The sequence below is a fragment of the Macaca mulatta genome, chromosome 2, assembly GCF_049350105.2.
Source record: "Macaca mulatta isolate MMU2019108-1 chromosome 2, T2T-MMU8v2.0, whole genome shotgun sequence".
In the NCBI taxonomy this organism is placed as follows: Eukaryota; Metazoa; Chordata; class Mammalia; order Primates; family Cercopithecidae; genus Macaca; species Macaca mulatta.
This window is the reverse complement of record NC_133407.1, coordinates 111,607,676-111,628,618: the sequence shown is the minus strand read 5'-3', so window position 1 is coordinate 111,628,618 and position 20,943 is coordinate 111,607,676. Positions and strand designations below refer to the sequence as shown.

Here is a 20,943-nt window from a genome sequence, read left to right as displayed (position 1 = left end):
AAGTTACAGTGAACCTTTCTTCAATTTTAACATTTTATTACTCATATAGACAGCAAAAGGAAAAGTGCCAAAGGCGTGAACTCCTTGTGGCCTTTATACTAAGTGACACCAAAACAAAAGGGACCAGATGACTGCGTCACAAATGATAGGACAGTCTGTTGCTGAGGAGCCAATTCTAGACTGCAATTGAGCAACTTTATAGCCTACAGCTGTACCCTGGGGAGCCAGAGCAGAAAGCCACATACCTAATCAAAACCCTCATACGGAGGCTGGGCACGCTGGCTCACGCCTGTAATCCCAGCACTTTGGGAGGCCAAGGCGGGTGGATCACCTGAGGTCAGGAGTTTGAGACCAGCCTGGCCAACATGGTGAAACTTTGTCTCTGCAAAAATATAAAAATTAGCCGGGCGTGGTGGCGGGTGCCTGTAATCCCAGCTATTCGAGAGGGGCTGAGGCAGGAGAATCGCTTGAACCCAGGAGAAGGAGGTTGCAGTGAGCCAAGATTGAGCCACTGCATTCCAACCTGGGTGACAAGAGCAAACTTATGTCTCAAAAAAAAAAAAAATCTTTATTGGTCATCAAATATTAATCCTGACCCAGCAAGAGCTTGATGACTGCACATACCCTCACCTCAAAAGGCCAGCAAGAAGTCAGGCAATGCAACTTTTTATCACCACTATGGAGAGTTTTGCGTTTTGTTTTGTTTTGTTTTGTTTTTTTGAGACAGAGTCTCACTCTGTCACCCAGGCTGGAGTGCAGTGGTGCGATCTTGGCTCACTGCAACCTCTGTCTCCTGGATTCAAGCGATTCTCCTGCCTTCGCCTCCCGAGTAACTGGGACTACAGGCACCCACCACTGCACCCAGCTGATTTTTGTATTTTTAGTAGAGATGGGGTTTTGCCATGTTGGTCAGGCTGGTCTCAAACTCCTGACTTCAGGTGTTCCACCCACGTTGGCCTCCCAAAGGGCTGGGATTACAGGTGTTAGCCACAGCTCCCGGCCTCCAGGGTACTTTTTACTGTAAAGGTAGCACCATTGTTGATTAGATGTGTTCAGGGAATCTAAATATATAACATAGTCCATCTAAGAGTCCTCAAATAGTCTGGCCCATGACTACTGTGCAGACAGGGATAGCACCCCTGGTTATGCACCCTGGAGTTCCCTTTGTCACCCAACTGTGTAGCTGGCAGTCAGGCACACTTGCCAGACTTCCTTGGCCTCCCGTGCTGGAATCACTAGGTCTAATTTGGGGGTGCAGTCCTGAGTTGCAGATGGATTACCATGCCTTGTGTGCTGGTATGTCCACGTGGTCATGGTCCTTACTTGGCCAGCACAGGTCTGATTAACTTGTAGATTCCATTGATGTTCATCTTTGAATGGTCGTTTTTCATGGGCAGCCACAGGAGTCATGAACGGGGCTGTGGGTCCAGTGCAGTCTGCTGCCATAATGTTCATCCCTACAAAGACTTCAGTCTTTGAGACTAAATCATCAAGTTGCCCCACTGCCAGGCACCAGACCACATTGCCAGTCCATCGGCTACTGCCCACTAGTCAGTGAAAATGTTAACAAGATGAATTGTAGGAGATATTTTCCAGAGCAAACACCACAACCCAGAGCTCTGCTTTCTCTCTCACTCTTTCTCCCCTTTTCCATTGCAGTTGAAAACAGATTTCCAGCCAGGCGCGGGATCTCACACTTGTAATCCCAGTACTTTGGGAGGTCGAGGCGGGTGGATCACCTGACATCAGGAGTTCAAGACCAGCCTGACCAACATGGTGAAATCCCGTCTCTACTAAAAATACAAAATTAGCCAGGTGTGGTGGTTCATGCCTGTAATCCCAGCTACTCGGGAGGCTGAGGCAGGGGAATTGCTTGAACTCGGGAGGCAGAGGTTGCTGTGAGCCGAGATCATGCCATTGCACTCCAGCCTAGGCAAGAAGAGCGAAACATCGTCTCAAAAAAAAAAAAAAAAAAAAACAGATTTCCTTGAGGCTGAACAGCTGCAATGGCCCAGTGCACCCCATCAGCCTTAAACAGAGCGGATATGTCCCTGAATCAGGCCCAGGCATTTTCAGAAACAGTGGTATACCAAAGCCCCCAAGAAGCTCTGGCACAGACCCCCACATTTGAGACAGCCATATCTAGAAGGTGACTAGCCACTTTTTCCTGCACGTGTTAAACTCTTAAGGGAGGATAACACCCCTCATATTGTCTTATGCCCAATTTCTGCCTCCAAAGAAAAAAGAAGTAAAAACTAAAAGGCAGAAATGAAATCCAAAGGCAGACAGCCTGGCGCCACGCCCTGGGCCTGATAGTTAAAAATCAACCCCTGACCTAACTGCTTGTGTTATCTATAGATTTAGACATTGTATGGAAAAGCATCATGAAAATCCCTGTCCTGTTCTGTTACATTCTGATTACTGGTGCATGCAGCACCCCCCCACGCCCCCCACCTCCCCCATCACCCCGTCATGTACCCGCTGCTGCTCAATCGATCACGACCCTCTCATGTGGACCCCCTTAGAGTTGTGAGCCCTTAAAAGGGACAGGAATTGCTCACTCTGGGAGCTCGGTTTTTTAAGACATAAGTCTGCCAACGCTCTGGCCGAATAAAGCCCTTTCCTTCCTCAACTCAGTGTGAGGTTTTGTCTGACGCTCTTCCTGCCACACTCTTAGTTTATTTCCTTTCTGGGAAAAATCCGTTTTGTTGGTGTTTTCATTTTTGACCCTCTCATGGATGTCAAGGCATAATAACACCTGCTGCTGCTTTGTTAATTTCTCAGTGTCCACTAACAGCCAATAACCAGCCAATAATTTCCTCTCAAAAAGGATATACCTGGTAGTGGCATCAGACAAATGCTTTCTCCAGGTCCACAAGGGGACCATTGCTTAGCGGCTACATCTTTTTGCCACAGGCTCCAGTCTGCATACTTACCAGTCACCTCACCCACACTCTTAATGTTAAGGCTCTTTGGGACTAATTGGCTGAGTGGGAGGGCAGTCCACACAGGGTGTTGGGTTTCCTTTAGCACTTCTGCCTCCCCCGGCTTTTTTCGTGGGTAGTGTCCCCCCACCCTCCCAGCCTTGTATTCTATGCTGCTTTACTGCCATCATGTGGCCTGGTGGGCTCCCAGTTGTGTACTTGTCCCACTGCCACTGTCCTAACTATGGCCTTTCCCCATTGGGAGCATCCCTTAAAGTCGGGATAAATATCATTCATACTGAAAGCATCTATTTTCACAATACATTCGGCAGGATCAGTTACTTGGGTCTGTGAAATGTCCATCAAATAAAACATAACAGATTAATTTCAAGGGCCACAGTGGGGCCAGAGTCAGCTGAATGGACTGAAACACTTTAAAACCTGAATAAAGAAAAAACCTGGTAACAAAAGTATAGCCGTTAGCCTGGAGGGGGTGGGGGTCAAAGATCTCTGCAGATGCAGGTGGGGCCAGAGTCCTGTGTAGTGTGGCCTGTTTTTCACTAGAAGATAAATGGGCCTGCTTTCAACAGGAGTTACAAGTTTGGCACGCAGCAGCAGTGTTAGTACTGGGAACATAGAGCTCTTACTTTGTAAGAGGCAGCAATTGTTCTTGTCTGACTGCTGGAGAGATTAGCTTTGTGAATCCACCCATGTTGTTTCAAGAAACTTTAATTGGCAAGCAGTCCTCTGAGTTTTGTTGGGGTTTACCAGTCACGCATGCTGACTGCTGTTAACACAGAAAGTAGACATTTCTGGCTTGCCAATTAACAGAACATCATTTATACAGTGAAAGCATTGGACACCAAAGCAATTTTCTCTAACATTTTATGAGCATTTAAGGTTCAAAGATGTGGCCGGGCGCGGTGGCTCAAGCCTGTAATCCCAGCACTTTGGGAGGCCGAGGCGGGCGGATCACAAGGTCAGGAGATCGAGACCACAGTGAAACCCCGTCTCTACTAAAAATACAAAAAATTAGCCGGGCGCGGTGGCGGGCGCCTGTAGTCCCAGCTACTCAGGAGGCTGAGGCAGGAGAATGGCGGGAACCCGGGAGGCGGAGCTTGCAGTGAGCCGAGATCGCGCCACTGCACTCCAGCCTGGGCAACAGCGTGAGACTCCGTCTCAAAAAAAAAAAAAAAAAAAAAGGCCGGGCGCGGTGGCTCAAGCCTGTAATCCCAGCACTTTGGGAGGCCGAGACGGGCGGATCACGAGGTCAGGAGATCGAGACCATCCTGGCTAACACGGTGAAACCCCGTCTCTACTAAAAAATACAAAAAACTAGCCGGGCGCGGTGGCGGGCGCCTGTAGTCCCAACTACTCGGGAGGCTGAGGCAGGAGAATGGCGTGAACCCGGGAGGCGGAGCTTGCAGTGAGCTGAGATCCGGCCACTGCACCCCAGCCTGGGAGGCAGAGCGAGACTCCGTCTCAAAAAAAAAAAAAAAAAAAGGTTCAAAGATGTAATACACTGTTAATACCAATTATACATTCTCACACACAATGAATCCACCCAAACCACATAGTTACCTTGACTTTTTTTCTCTGCACTGCAAGTTTTGTCCAAACTCTATCAAGTGCTTTTTTTTTTTTTTTTTTTTTTTTTTTTTTTTTGCAAAAACACAGTTTTACATAGGCACTCCAGCTGCCAGGAGACCACCTATCTCCTCAGCTGGGAGTTTAGGGAATGCAGGGCAATGCAGAGGAGGCAGGCCCCCAGGGAAGTTTTTATTCCTTAAAGCAGCTGAGACCTGGAGTGAAAACAATAGAGAGATCAGGGAATATGCATGCACCAGTAGGCATAGTTTTGCACTTACTATTGGTTTTAAGTGTTTGTGATGGTCAGGTGGTTTTATTTTTATTTTAATTATTTATTTATTTATTTTTGAGATGGTATCTCGTTCTGTCACCCAGCCTGGAGTGGAATGGCACGATCTCTGCTCACTGCAACCTCCACCTCCCGGGTTCAAACGATTCTCCTGCCTCAGTCTTTCGAGTAGCTGGGACTAAAGGCACGTGACACCATGCCCAGCTAATTTTTGTATTTTTAGCAGAGATGGGGTTCCACCATGTGGGCCAGGCTGGTCTCGAACTCCTGACCTCAAATGATCCGCCCCCCTTGGCCTCCCAAAGTGCTAGGATTACAGGCATAAGCCATTGTGCCCGGCCATTTTTGTCTAATTAATTAATTAATTAATTTTTTTTTTTTTGAGACAGAGTCTTGCTCTGTCTCCCAGGCTGGAGGGCAGTGGCACAATCTCGGTTTACTGCAACCTCTGCCTCCCAGGTTCAAGCAATTCTTCTGCCTCAGCCTCCCGAATAGGTGGGATCACAGGCATGTACCACCATGCCAGGCTTATTTTTGTATTTTTAGTAGAGACGGGGTTTCGCCATGTTGGCAAGGCTGGTTTCGAACTCCTGATCTCAGGTAATCCACCCACCTCGGCCTCCTAAAGTACTGGGATTATAAGCATGAGCCACCATGCCCGGCTGGTTAAGTGGTTTTAGAGTATACAACTAAACCCTAAAGGGCCGAGGCAGAAAGCCACATATCTCACCAGAACCCTCCCAGGAGATACAGGGAGGCAAGTTGGAAGTGGCCTAGGGGAGCACCTCCTCATAAGCTTCTAGGCTCTCATGTCCCAGGAAGGACCACAGGGAATTCTGCCAAGATTCAGATTAACTGTGGTTCAAGCTGGACATGGTGGTTTACGCCTATAATCCCAGCTCTTTGAGAGGCTGAGGTGGGTGGATCACCTGAGGTCAGGGTTCAAGACCAGCCTGGCTTACATAGTGAAACCCCGTCTGTACTAAAGAAAAATCAGCTGAGTGTGGTGGCAGGTGCCTGTAATCCCAGCTACTTGGGAGGCTGAGGCAGGAGAATCACTTGAACCTAGGAGGCGGAGGTTGCAGTGAGCCGAGACCACGCCACAGCACTCCAACCTGGGCAACAGAGCAAAACTCCATCTCAAAAAGAAAAAACAAACAAACAAAAACTGTGGTTCAAAACTTGCCTGCATGGCCTATGTGGACATGTGCAAGGTCACCAGGATGTTGTGTTGAAGTTGTTCCCCAAAGATATCAGATACCACATAGTCTCCAAAACTCCACTTATAAGCTATTTAGAGAGAAAAAAATATACCTTACCTCACAGACCCACTGAAAGTCTCACGTTGCCCCCCAGGGATTCCCCAGACAACACCTGGAGAAAAGCTGCTCTATGCTGTAGACCAAGGGGCAGAATGGCTTGTTCACAGGTGTACATATATTCATATTTATTAGGTACTTCCAAATGGCTCCCCAGGATGGCTCCACCCTCCACAACTTTATCAATGCTCAGGAGTGTCAAGACTTTTCAATGTGTCTTAATTTTTAAAAAAAATTTTTTAGAGATGGCAGTCTCACTATGTTACCCAGGCTGTTCTAAAACTCCTGAGCTCAAGTGATCCTCCTGCCTCAGCCTCCCAAGTAGCTGGGACTACAAATACATATCACCGTGCTTGACATGTGTCTTGATTTTATAATCAGAAAATAAAACAGTATTTAAAAAATATGTCAGGGTTGGGAAATAATTATTTCAATAAAAAGTGCTGGGTCAATTAGATATCCATATGAAAAAAGAAAAAAAGAAACTCGATCCCTACCTCTCATCATCAACAGAGGTGATCTCACCGACATAATATGAAGAGAGAGAAGCCAGGCAAAAAGAATATGTATCATATCATTCCACTTATTTAAAGCTCAAAATCAAGGCCGGGCACGGTAGTGCAGGCCTGTAATCACAGCACTTTGGGAGGCCAGTGGTTCACCTGAGGTCAGAAGTTCAAGACCAGCCTGACCAACATGGAGAAACCCCGTCTCTACTAAAAATACAAAATTAGGCCGGGAAAGGGTGGCTCACACCTATAATCCCAGCACTTTGGGAGTTCAAGGCAGGTAGATCATGAGGTTGGGAGATCGAGACCATCCTGGCTAATACGAAGAAACCCTGTCTCTACTAAAAATGCAAAAAATTAGCCAGGTGTGATGGCACGCACCTGTAGTCCCAGCTACTCAGGAGACTGAGGCAGAAGAATCGCTTGAACCCAGGAGGCTGAGGTTGCAGTAAGCCCAGACCGTACCACTGTACTCCAGCCTGGGCAACAGAGCGAGACTTTGTCTCAAAAAAATAAAAATAAAAAAAATTAGCCAGTGTAGTGGCACATGCCTGTAATCCTAGCTACTTAGGAGGCTAAGGCAGGAGAATCACTTGAACCCAGGAGGCGGAGGTTGCGGTGGGCCAAGATCGTGCCAGTGCACTCCAGCATGGGCAACAAGAGTGAAACTCCATCTTAAAAAATAAATAAATAAAAATAAAAAATAAAATAAATAAAGTTCAAAATCAGGCAAAATGTCTGCATGCTAAAAATCAAGATACTGGGCCAAGCATGGTAGCTCATGCCTGTAATCCCAGCACTTTGGAAGGCCAAGGTGGGCAGATCATGAAGTCAGGAGTTCAAGGCCAGCCTGGCCAATATGGTGAAACTTGGTCTCTACTAAAAATACAAAAATTAGCTGGGCGTGGTGGCAGGCGCCTGTAGTCCCAGCTACTCAGGAGGCTGAGGCAGAAGAATTGTTTGAACCTGAGAGGCAGAGGTTGCAGTGAGCCGAGATCATTCCACTGCACTCCAGCCTGGGTGACAGAGCAAAGACTCTGTTTCAAAAGAAAAAAAAAAAAATCTGGATATTGGGCCGGTGGAGTGGCTCATGCCTGTAATCCCAGCACTTTGGGAGGAGGAGGCGGGAGGATTACTTGAGGTCAGGAATTTGAGACCAGCACGGCCAACACGGCAAAACCCTGCCTTTACTAAAAACACAAAAATCAGTCAGGCACGGTGGTGCGCGCCTGTAATCCCAGCTACTCAGGAGGCTGAGGCAGGAGAACTGCTTGAACCCGGGAGGCGGAGGTTGCAGTGAGCTGAGATTGCGCCACTGCACTCCAGCCTAGGTGACAGTGTGAGAATCTCCCTAAAAAAAAAAAAGGGCCGGGCGCGGTGGCTCACACCTATAATCCCAGCACTTTGGGAGGCTGAGGCGGGCAGATCACGAGGTCAGGATATCAAGACCATGCTGGCTAACGCAGTGAAACCCCGTCTCTACTAAAAATACAAAAACGTTAGCCAGGCATGGCGGCGGGCACCTGTAGCCCCAGCTACTCGGGAGGCTGAGGCAGGAGAATGGCGTGAACCCGGGAGGCGGAGCTTGCAGTGAGCCGAGATCACGCCAGGCACTCCAGCCTGGGCGACAGAGCGAGACTCCGTCTCAAAAAAAAAAAAAAAAAAAATCAGGATATTGGTAATTTCTGGGAGGACAGAATGGGTAATAATTGTGAGTGGCGTGAGTTGGACCTCTGGGGTACTTGTAATTTATGTTTTTTGATCCCAGCGCTGATTCCACACAGGGGTGTTCAGTTTGTGAAAATGCATCCGTCTGTACCTTTATGAGATGTGCACTTTTTCCGTTTGAATGTTATACTACACAAAAGGGGGTGGGAAGGCAGAAAATTATAAGCCCCCTCAAAAAATCAAATGTGTTGTTTTATGTTAAAGCATCATATATACTCAAAAAATAAAGCTATAGTCTCATATATAGAGAGGAAAAGAAATATGTGTGTGTGTTTTGAAGTATTCAGACTATATTTTACTAACTAGATCTTTATTTATCCAATAAATAATTACTGAGAAAAGCATGGTGCCAAAAAGCTAGCTTCACAAAGCCTGTAGTCTTATTTTTCTTTTCTTTCTTTCTTTTTTTTTTTTTTTTTTGAGGTGGAGTCTCGCTCTGCCACCCAGGCTGGAGTGCAGTGGTGCCATCTCGTCTCACTGCAACCTTCGCCTCCCGGATTCAAGCGATTCTCCTGCCTCAGCCTCCGGAGTAGCTGAGATTACAGGCATCTGCCACCAGGCCTGGCTAATTTTTGTATTTTAGTAGAGACGGGGTTTCACCATGTTGGTCAAGCTGGCCTAGAGCTCCTGACCTCAGATGATCCGCCCACCTTGGCCTCCCAAAGTGCTGGGATTACAAGTGTGAGCCATTGTGCCTGGCCTTTTAATCTTATTTTTCTTAAAGATGATAAATGAATGATTAACAGCTTTTTTCTGTTCATTCATTAAAACATCTGAGTGCCAATAATATGCCAAACACTGTGCTAGGTAAAGGCATGGAAAACTGAATTTCACTGCATCAATTTCTAAGACAAGAAACTACCCAGCCATGGAATGCACTGACTCACAATAGCAGGCAGTGAGTTTCCTGCCACTGGGGGTGTTTCAGCAGAGAGGGAGTAGAGAAGACCAGCTCTTTGGCACAACAAAGAATCCATCCTTGCGTTGACATGATGCAAAAAGACAAAGAATCTCTAGATTTCTATTATGTGCCCAGCACTTCACACGTGCCATCTATCATCTATCCCCATAGTCATCCTGGAGGAATGAACTGTTATGTTTTCCATTTTACAGGTGAAAATATTGAGACTGAAAGGTCAGATGATGTTCCCAAGGTCAGAGAGCTAGGGTGTGCATGTGGGTATTTGCTTTAGGTGGGTTTTTTGTTTGTTTGTTTGTTTTGTTTTGTTTTTTGAGATGGAGTTTTGCTCTTGTTGCCCAGGCTAGAGTGCAATGGCATGATCTCAGCTCACCACAACCTCTGCCTCCCGGGTTCAAGTGATTCTCCTGCCTTAGCCTTCCGAGTAGCTGGAATTACAGGCATGCACCACCACGCCCAGCTAATTTTGTATTTTTAGTAGAGACGGGGTTTCTCCATGTTGGTCAGGCTGGTCTTGAAATTTCGACCTCAGGTGATCTGCCCACCTTGGCCTCCCAAAGTGCTGGGATTACAAGGCGTGAGCCACCGCCCCTGGCTGGTCTTTGGTTTTTATGAGCCCACTCACCTTTGTTTGTTTAGATAGGGTTTCACCCTGTCACCCAGGCTGGAGAGCAGTGGCGCAATCTCAGCTCACTGCAACCTCTGCCTTCCAAGTTCAAGAAATCCTCCCACCTCAGCCTCCCGAGTAGCTGGGACTACAGGCATGCATCACCACGCCTAGCTAATTTTTGTATTTTTAGTAGAGACAGGCTTTGCCATGTTGCCCAGGCTGGTCTCAAACTCTTGAGCTCAAGTAATCCACCCGCCTGGCTTCCCAAAGTCCTGGGATTACAGGTATGAGACATCATGCCCGACCATATTCTTGTTTCCAACAATCCCTAAACACAAGCCCACAAGTTAAATCTGCTACCTACCTGACGAAACTGTGATGTGTCCCAATGCCAGAGGAAATGCCCAGAGTTATGGGCTTTCCTGAGTTAAGTCTTTTAGGAAGCAGTGGAATTTTATGGGAATTGTACCTGCAGGCAGACCGCACCCAGTTGGCCAGCCACCCATGGGACTGGACCATGCTTCTCTGCATGTTAACAACACGCTTGGCCCCTCTCCCGAATATCACCTCCCCATGAGCAGGAACAGCTCCACAGCATTCCCCCACCACCACACACAGAGTAGAGCTCCTTAATTCCCCACTGGGGGTTCCACTGAGAATGGGGATGCTCTCTTGGACCTCTTGGCCCTGCTGCCTTACCCTGTGTCCTCCTGGATGGAACACTGCCCTTGCCACCTCTGTGTCACATTCACACACACTCACACTCACACGCGGCCTCCCTGAGTTAAGGGCTCGGTAGTGGTGAGAGAGAGGAGGCAAGACAAGTGAGATTGCAGCCTGAGGAAATTGCTTTCATAGTTTATTTCTCAGAGCCCAGAAGCCTGAGCTAGAGTAGGGCACACACTAGGACGCTGTCCTGGGTACAAGATTCCCCAAAAAATCCTTGATTTTCTGGCCAACTTTTTTAAGCCCTCCGCCAATCTTCTCTTTAACTTTCCGGAAGAAATTGCCCAGCCGGGCAGATCTCCTATTATCCTGGTGTTGTATACAGGAAGAAACAGGTTCCTTGTCAGGGGTGTACCCAGGGTCAATCCAAGACACCTCCCCACCTAGATGCCCCCCTTCGTGGGCCCCCGCAGGAACTTTGGGGCCCCAGTTCAACCTCTGACTGTGATCTTTGAAGCATGTGATTGAATCCCTACACCAAGTAAAAAGATGAGAAAACTGAGTCCCGGGGATCATGAGGGGCTCTGCAGGGTCACACAGCTCAGCCCAGAAACACTGAGATGGGAACACAGGGCTGAGAGCTGAGTACTCTAAGACAGTGGCTCTCAAACTTTACAGGAGCCGGAATCTCCTGGAAAGCTTATCAAAATATGAATTTCTGGGCCCTACCCAGCGTCTGTCTGAGTAGATCTGAGTGGGGCCTGAGAATTTGCATGTCTAACGAGTCCCCAGGAAGGGCTACACTTGGAGAGTTACACCTTAGGATTCCAGAGCTGGCCCCAGAGATGGAGCTCAGGTTGGGGGAAGAGCCCTGGGTAGGAGGGGCTTCCTCTGCCCTGGGTTGGGGAGGTAGTTAGTTGACCCATAGGATGGTCCACACTCTATGCTCCCATCAGCCCCTGCAACCCAGAACAGCCCACTCACCTTATCACAACTGATGTCAAAGGAGTCCCTGGCCTGGTTTAGGATCACTGTCCCCACACACCGCTTCACCAGCTGGAAAGGAGAAGCTCAAGGTGAAACTTGAAACCATTTGCCACAACCTCCCAGCCCCATCCCAGTGGGAAATATTCCCCAGGTGCCCCTTGTTCACCTCCTTGGGAGGCACCCACCAACACCCCCAGCCCCAAGCCTCACCCCGTCCTCCTTGAAGTCACAATCCTCCGGTGACTTCTGTGTTGTCCTGGGGCACACTGTCTCCTTCACTGTGAAGCTCACAGGCTTTGGGGTGTCTGGGTCCCCATCCTAGTCAGAGGAGGAAATGGGGAGGCCCATACTTGTATTTTCTGATTTGTGTCCATGACCTTCCCACCAAGAGGACAGGCTTTCAACAGTACCCGATGTGCGATGGGCCCTGGGCACTGGGCGCGGCACTGGGGTACTGAGGGGAGGGAGACTGAGCCATTCCTACCCTCCTAGGTGAACAGTGAGTAGGAGCAGACCTCAGATGAGCTCTAACAAGGAGCCCCTCCCACTCTGGGGTGGGGGCAAGGGAAGTCGGGGGGCTTCCTGGGGTACAAGACATACCCACTGGAACCTAAAGTCTGGACAGAGTTCTTCCCTGTGTGGGGTAACGTGGTACAGCAGAGACTTAAAGCAGAGGAGGTCACTGCCCAGAGCCAATGACCCCACTCTAGTGCCTGGAGCTCACAGAAGCCTCTACAAATGCATGGGGTTGGGGTGAGGGTATCTCTGCCACCACAGGAATTCTAAGACAGGAAGCTCTCATGCTGGGAGGAGATACAAGCTCTAGAAGGTTCCCTGGAAAAGACAGGACCACACTTAAAGGGGGAGATGCCCTTTTGGCAGGCAGTGCAGCAGGAGCAGAAGGAACAACAGGTGGCCAAGCCTAGCCAGAGCAGAACAGAACCTCGCCAGAAGCTCACCATCGTGGGCCTCGGGTCCAGGTCCAGGAGGCGGTAGAGGTTGGCATCCGAGGACCGCTGGTTGATGCCATCTATAGCACGAAGCACAGCTTCCTGGTAGCTGAGGACCTGGGCAACGATGGCCAGAGGCATCACTAGGCCCAGCAGCAGCAGCACCAGTGACCACCGCCCCAGGGAGGGGCTATCCCTTTGGGTCTTCATGGTCCCCATGTCTGCCTCCCTCTAGCCCACAGGAGCCTCCTTTATGCTCAACCTGAGCCTGATGCAAAGGCCCAACCAGGAACCTTCCTGACCCACCCATCCCTGGCTGCCTGCCAGGGTGTGGGCTGGGGTTTGCTTCAGCCCCTGGCTATTGCTTCACAGGACTTGCTGGGCAGTGAGTGAGGCCTGCCTCATGTGCAAGATGAGGAAGTGGTTTCTCCATCTCTCTGACAACCTCCCAGACCCAACAGGAGATTGTCATAGCCAGGGTTGCTCAAGAGCATTAAGTCCCTCAAGAGAGGAAGAGAGCCAGGTGCCTATTCTACATCCTTCTACTCCTCAGGAGTCAGGGTGATGGATTTAGTTGTTTACTGCTAAATCTCCAGCTCTAGGCATTGCCTGGCATCCAGTAGGCATCGATTAAGAATTGATTAATGAGGCAGGGCACGGTGGCTCACACCTATAATCCCAGCACTTTAGGAGGCCAAGGTGGGCAGATCACCTGAGATAAGGAGTTCAAGACAAGCCTCACCAACATGGTGAAACCCTATCTCTACTAAAAATACAAAAATTAGCCACGCATGGTGGCTCACACCTGTAGTCCAGGTACAGGCTGAAGCATGAGAATCGCTTGAACCCGTTGAACCCGGGAAGCAGAAGTTGCAGTTAGCTAAGATCATGTCACGGCATTCCAGCCGGGGTAACAGAGTGAGACTCAGTATGAAAAAATCAAAAAGCAAAAAAAGAACTGGTGAATGAAGACAGTAGCGCCCCCAACCTAGAGACTCACCCTTGCAAGGGACAAGTTGCCCTTTCTATTCAAGGCCATACTACCTGCTCTCTGGACCCAGCTGTCAGCCAGACAGAGGCTCTGCTCCATCTATCCCCTTCTGCATCCTTCTTCACTGTTTTTCTCAGTCTCAAAATGTTCCCAAGCCCCTCCAGACATGGCCTTTCACCCTGGCTTCTCTCAAGCCAAGTCTTAGGAAAGGTTGTCTACACTTCTTGACCCCATCTTTTCACTCTTCTTCATACTGGAGGCCACTGCAGAATGGCCAACCCACCCCGGGTCCACTGGCCACCCTCAAGCCTGGTGTTTGTCTGCACAGACAGTGGTGAGCCTTCCTTCCTGCTGCCTCAGTTTCCCCAATGCCACTCTCCTGCTGTCCCTCCTGCCTCCCTGGTGGCTCCTTCTTGGTCTCCCCCAAGGACTGTCTTCTTAATATTGAGAGCGTGTGGGGTCACCTCCTGGGCTGCTTCTCTTCCCTGGCCTTGGGTTTCCCTGGGGACACCCTCTCCCAGAACACCAGTTATAATAGGCAGACACCACCCTATCTGTGTCTCTGAGTTCAAGACTCCCATGAACATCCTAGTTGTCCCCACTGGGCCCCCTTGACTGCTCTTCTGCTGAGTGTCTGCTGCCTGAGCCCTGAAGCACCCTCAGCTCCTTCTTTCTGAAAGCACTCCCCTCCGGCCTCCCCCTCCACCCCTGCCTGGCTCCTGCCACCATCTCTCCCATGCAGTGCTGCCCCAGCCTCCAGACTCCACCTTCTCTAGGTTTCAGGCTCTCCTCAGACCATAGTCCACCCTCCACACCATGGTCCAGGGGTTCCTTTAAACCACCGATTTGGCCATTTCAACCCTCTACCTTCAGGAGCCCACATACCCCCTAGTCTGGCATCAGGGCCTGTGGCCTTTTTGTTCCCACTGTCCTCACCCCATCCCTGCACACCCCAAGTGCCAGACTGTCACATAGGCCTCCATCACATAGGCTCATCTGAGCCTCCTACTCTTTCTCCCAGGTCTGCCCCCATCCTTCTGTTGGGCCTGCCCTTTCACCTCATGAAGCTTTCCCTGACCTCCAACCAGGCACAGCAATCTCCTCTTTGCCCCTACAGCTTCCAGGAAGTCTCTCCTGATGCGACCTCAAATGACTCCCTGTTTGGTGCTCTGGCTGAGACACCAAGCTGGGATGCCTGGCTGGTGTTGGGAGAGGAAGAGAGCACAGCCGGGAGAGATAAAGGGCCAAAGTGATAGAGGGGTCCAGCGTCCACGTGGCAAATTCCAGTCCCAGCTCCTCTGTGGACTGGCCATGTGGCCCTGAGGCCTGGGGTACCTCTTGACCTCAGTTGGCCTGTGGGACACTTGGGGGCTTGGACAGCAGGGCTCCTAGAAGGTGGAAGCTTGGATGAAGGCCACTGGTTGCACACCTGGCCTTGAGAGAAGGAAGAAGTGGACTTCTGTGCAACCTGCTTTCACAGCTCAAGTGTTGCCCCAGTGGCCTCTTGGTCAAGCAGAGCTTGCACATCAGGCCCTTTATGGCTGTTGGGAAAAGGGCCATCCAGGGATATCAGGCCTCTCAGGACTCTCCTGCTTCCTCCCCGCTTCTGACTGGCTTTAGGATCCCCAAGAAGCCAAACTGGGGGAGAAGCAGATGACAATGTTAGTCCTTAGGTTAGGGCATGAGACCTGCGCACTCCTGTGTTCCTCTAGGTCAGATCTGGCATATTCAGAGCCCCTTTCCAACTGCCTCAAGAGGACATTCCACCTCGGCCAGTGCTGGGCACGCCCTCACACGAAATCAGCCAGACCCCAAGCAGCTTGCATAGGCCCTCTGATACGACTGCAGAAGTCTGGACTCAGGGGCACCTGCTTTCCCTCTCAGGGCCATCGCACAAGGTTCCAGGAGTGAGTCCTGCCCTTGGCACATGCAGGTCGGTGTCTACTATCTGAGGTAGGGAGGCTGACTTTAGACCTTTAGAACCCATGGCTGCTGCCCCTTCCTCCTAGGGAGGGAGAAAGGAGGCTCTCACCAACTCGCCTTTTTCATAATGGCTCACCCCATTAATAGAGTGATCAGAAGATTCTAGGCAAGGCGGAATGAGAAAGAAAAAGTGAGGCTTGGCCGGGCGTGGTGGCTCACGCCACCAGGGAGGCAGGAGGGACAGCAGGAGAGTGGCATTGGGGAAACTGAGGCAGCAGGAAGGCAGGCTCACCACTGTCTGTGCAGACAAACACCAGGCTTGAGGGTGGCCAGTGGACCCGGGGTGGGTTGGCCATTCTGCAGTGGCCTCCAGTATGAAGAAGAGTGAAAAGATGGGGTCAAGAAGTGTAGACAACCTTTCCTAAGACTTGGCTTGAGAGAAGCCAGGGTGAAAGGCCATGTCTGGAGGGGCTTGGGAACATTTTGAGACCCAAGGTAATCCTAGCACTTTGGAAGGCCGAGATGGGTGGATCACGAGGTCAGCAGATTGAGACCATGTTGGCTAACACGGTGAAACCCCGTCTCTAGCTGGGCGGGGTAGCATGCGCCTATAATCCCAGCTCCTCGGGAGGCTGAGCCAGGAGAATCACTTGAACCCGGGAAGTGGAGGTTGCAGTGAGCCAGGATTGCACCACTACACTCCAGCCTGTGTGACAGAGCGAGACTCTGTCTCAAAAAAAAAAAAAAAAAGTAAAAAGTGAGGCTTTTCCACATCAAGACTTGAGAGCTAGATAAATGTCCCTTCACAAAGGCCTGGGCAGCCCCTGTCCCTCTGTCTCTCTGTCTCTGTCTCTGTCTCTGTCTCTCTCTCTCTCTCTCTCTCTCTCTTTCCTCTCTCTCTTTGAATCTCCCACCCCCACTTCTCTAAGTGGCCCCCTCCTCTCCTGCAGACCCAGGAGGCTCCAACTCCTACACAATGTGATCAGGGAACCTGGTGCACTGAGGCTGCTAAAGGCTCTGGGAGACCTTCCACAGATGAGCAGATGCTGGAGCTACCCTATCCCACTCCACAATCCCTCCCCCATTGACGAACAAGACCCTGCTTAGCCCCCACTCTGCGTTTCTTCTCTGGCTCCGTGTCTGCAGCCCTGGTTGTCCTGGTGGAAGCATCTACCCCTCAGGCCTGCTTGCCCCTGAGACAACTTTCACCAGTATGGCCAACTTGTCTGAAAAGTAGAGAACCATGCAGGCAGTTTGTTCATCCCGTTGGGGAGCACTGGGGAGGGAGTCCTGGGATGGGAATCCCAGGAACCATATCCGTCCCCAGCCTCTGTCTCTGTGGGCAAGCCACTGTCCCTGTCCCTCCCTGTGCCCATAATCTATAGTCAGCACAGAAAGCCCAGGGCTTCGCAGGCAAACAGCCTGGGTTCCCTCATCAGGTTGACTGGGTTCCTGGCTCAGCCCTGCCACGACCAGCTGTGTATCTGCATACCGATGTGTCTGCTCTGCACCCGCCTCCTCATCTGTAGAACAGGGATGATCATCACAGTGTCTAGTTTGTAGAATTGTGGTGAGAGTCAAATACAACATAGTCTGTGGCCAGTACATGGGAATTGTTTTTGCTATTATTTATGTGACCTGTTAGGTTAATACTTCAGAAGTAAACATGGTGCTACCGAGATAGTAACATGGTTGGCAAAGCATGGTGCTCACACCTGTAATCACAATGCTTTGGGATTACAAGTAGGAGGATTGCTTCAGGATAGGAGTTCAAGACCAGCCTGGGCAACAGAATGAGGCCCTGTCTCTATAAAAATGTTTTAAAATTAGCTGGGCATGGTGGTGTGTACCTGTGGTCCCAGCTACTTGGGAGGCTGAGGTGGGAGGATTGCTTGAGCCCAGAAGATGGAGGCTACCGTGAGCTGTGATCATGCCACTGTCAGGGCAACGGAGAGAGACCCTGACTCAAAAATAGAAAATTGGGGTGACTCAGGCCATGAGCTAACTTGTGGTAAATTGCCTCCCTCCCTGAACCTTTCTTGTGCAAAAATTGGGACAGTAGCCCCAACCTTGTGGATAGCAACGCATTGGAGCAATGCATTGAATAATATACTCAAAGACAGAAGTTTCCTTCCCTAAACCTGGGGCATGGGGCAGGGTATGCTTATACCCTGTGGTGGACAGGGAATGCCAATCACAGTTTCTGCCCAGACTCAGGACAAGTTCCCCTTTCTGCCTTTCTTTCACTTGCAGAATTGTATTACCAAGAGACCTGGGGTGGATGGTCTCAAGCACCGTCGATTACTAGCTGCGTGACTTTGAGCAAGTTGCCATATTTTCCTGGTAATGTTCTCATATTTGTAGGATGGGAATGAGATGCCCTGGAGTGTTTGTTCAAATGCAACAGTGAGTGAGAAAGTGCATGTCCACTGTCAAGTCCTGCACTCCTGGGGTGTTTTGGCAAGTGAGGTCAGGGTCAGGTCTCCTTACTTGGCAATGGCCTTAGCCCAACTCTTCCCCAACAAGATACATATGCACACATGAAACTGTGCATATGGCCGGGCGCGGTGGCTCATGCCTGTAATTCCAGCACTTTGGGAGGCCAAGGCAGGCGGATCGCCTGAGGTCAGGAGTTCAAGACTAGCCTCACCAACATGGAGAAACCCTGCTTTTACTAAAAATACAAATTTGGCTGGGCATGGTGGCACATGCCTATAATCCCAGCTACTAGGAAGGCTGAGGCAGGAGAATTGCTTGAACCTGGGAGGCGGAGGTTGTGGTGAGCCGAGATTGTGCCATTCACTCCAGCCTGGGAAACAAGAGTGAGACTCCGTCTCAAAAAACAAATAAACAAACAAACAAAAAAATGTGCATATGTATCTTGTTGGGGAACCGTGTCCCCTGGATTTCAGCCCCCAGTTGACATCCTCTGTGATGCGCCCCCCACCAACACCAGGCTGGGAGACAGCTCACCAACCCCACCTTTAATCTCAAGCTGTGTTTATCTGTCAGGCTAGTCCCAGGGGTAAGACGACAGGTGTCCTCAGACAAGAATCATGAAGCCCTGGGCTGCCCCTCAGACAGGGTCTCCCCAAGTTCTCCCTCTGTCCAGGCTCCTGATCATGGGGCTGCATCTCCTTCCCAGGCCAAGGGCCTCCCAACTATGACAATCTTGTCTGTGCCTCAGACAGGGACTCCCAAGGGCAAGCCCCTGCACAGTCCACAGACAGGATTCCTTTCCTTATTGGGCCCCTCTCAGAACTGGCATTGGGCTCTGTCCTCAGAGGGCCCAGATAGGTAAGGGCCGCTCCCAGCAGGTCCAGACCCAAGTTCAGGAATCATTTGTCAAACGAAACACTATACAGCAAGGGGTAGTGATAGGCAGTTTCCAGTAAATGTGCCTTTGTTTCCTAGACTGATTACCAAGAAGGGCCTGGGACATGGTGTCCAGGGATGGAGGCTCTGCCCAGCCACAAGGAAAAGACCTGGATATTGGATATCCCACTCAGAGAACCCTGCTGTCATCCTTTACAGGGAAGAGGGATGGTCAAATCATAGCATGTTTTCTCCTGGGAAAGGCCAAGGCAGCTGTAGGTAATCACATGCTGTCTTGTCCAGGAATACCCACCCAGAGCCAGGTGGGTTGTACAATCCAGTTTTCTCAGCCCCACATCCTTGAGCTTCTTGCTAGGTGACTGTGTCCTGAGTGCTTCCCCAACTCCCAACCTGTCTCCTTGTCAGTGATCCACAAACCCTGTGCAGCTCCAGCACTCCTGTGCCTCCAGCGACCAGAGACTGTGTGACAGGCCTCCTGCTGCTCACCCCCTGCTTAATGACCCTCATATTCACCCCGCTGGACTCTTTGCCTCCTCCTTCTTTGGCTCCTCCCTGACCTGAGCCCTGACCAGCTTCCCTCTCACTGCTCCCTGTTCATCTTATCTTGCTCACTTCTGCTTGAATGCATTAGCCAATATGGTAGCCATAAGCACAAGTGGCAATTCAATTTCAATTCAAATTAATTGAACTTAATTAAAATTAAAAATTGGCCAGGTTCAGTGGCTCATGTCTGCAGTCCCAGCACTTTGGGAGGCAGAGGCAGGTGGATTACCTGAGGTCAGGAGTTCGAGACCAGCCTGACCAACATGACGAAATCCCATCTCTACTAAAAATACAAAAATTAGCTGGGCGTGGTGGTGCATGCCTGTAATCCCAGCTCCTTGGGAGGCTGAGGCAGGAAAATCTCTTGAACCCAGGAGGTTGAGGTGAGCCGAGATCGCGCCACTGCACTTCAGCCTGGGTGACAGAGCAAGACTCCGTCTCAAAATAAATAAATAAATAGGCCGGGCGCAGTGGCTCACGCCTGTAATCCCAGCACTTTGGGAGGCCGAGACGGGCGGATCACGAGGTCAGGAGATCGAGACCATCCTGGCTAACATGGTGAAACCCCGTCTCTACTAAAAAGAAGTACAAAAAACTAGCCGGGCGAGGTGGCGGGCGCCTGTAGTCCCAGCTACTCGGGAGGCTGAGGCGGGAGAATGGCGTAAACCCGGGAGGCGGAGCTTGCAGTGAGCGGAGATCCGGCCACTGCACTCCAGCCTGGGCGACAGAGCGAGACTCCGTCTCAAAAAAAAAAATAAATAAATAAAATAAATAAATAAATAAATAAATAAATAAATAACCAAAAAACCCACAATTATTCTGTCACACTACCCCCATTTCAATTGCTCAACAGTCAGTTACATGTGGACGTCTCAGATACAGAACATTTCCTTGATCACAGAAAGTTCTATTGGACAATGCTGAGTTAGACAAAGAAGTGTGGCTGGAGGTGGGGAGAGAACTGGAAGGAGAGAAGATCCTGTGACAACCCTGGGTGGGAAGGGCCAGCTTTGTCCCTGTGACATGCTATCTTTCTCCAAATGTTTCAGAAGCACCTGCTTGACAATGCCTCCAAAGAAAAAGCTCGCTGTGTGGGAGACAACAGTGAAAGGTGGGCCATCCTCCAGCAGGGAGCTGACTGGAGAAGGCCTTGGATGCCATGGCTGCAGGGAAGCAGCTCTGCAAGGGTGCATAGTAGGCCCTCCTTGGGTGGCAGTTTTATTATAGGAGCATCACTCAGGCTGAACTGAGAAAGGGGTACAGTTTCTGGGAGCCCCAGAATCATGGCTTGGGGGATCCATCCTCCACTATCTCCCAGTGTAGGACCTCTGTTCCCCAAGGTGACGGGAACAGATCCTTCCCTTGCCTTGTGGGTGGGTTAGGAGCCTGTAGCCAAGGATGGTGAGGTGCTAAGAGCCATGGAGGCCAGGTCCCAGATGCCAGGTGCTATTTTTGAGCTGAGAGGTGCAGCCCAAATTACCTCCTCTCCATTCTGAGGTCACAAAGGGTTTCAGGGGCCACCTTCTGAATACTCCAGTCCTCTCTGTTTCTGGATGTAGATTCTGAGGCCTTGAATGGGGAGAGACCTGAGCCAAGGTCTCCAAATGGGTTCTGGGCACGTGTCCAGCCATTTCTAATGCTGTCCATAGAGTGTGTAAC

At 50.3% G+C, this 20,943-nt stretch overlaps 2 protein-coding genes across 2 annotated transcripts in view; both read right to left on the bottom strand.

The window, feature by feature from the left end:
* ZNF589 (zinc finger protein 589) overlaps window positions 1-20,943 on the bottom strand; it is a 96,260-nt gene that overhangs the window by 61,745 nt on the left and 13,572 nt on the right. The gene's annotated exons all lie outside the window — the stretch shown is intronic.
* On the bottom strand, window positions 10,721-12,703 carry CAMP (cathelicidin antimicrobial peptide). The gene is given in 4 exon segments (NM_001033509.2): window positions 10,721-10,923; window positions 11,539-11,610; window positions 11,752-11,859; window positions 12,501-12,703. Coding segments are annotated over 4 exon segments (513 nt in total). The 5' UTR covers window positions 12,702-12,703; the 3' UTR covers window positions 10,721-10,791.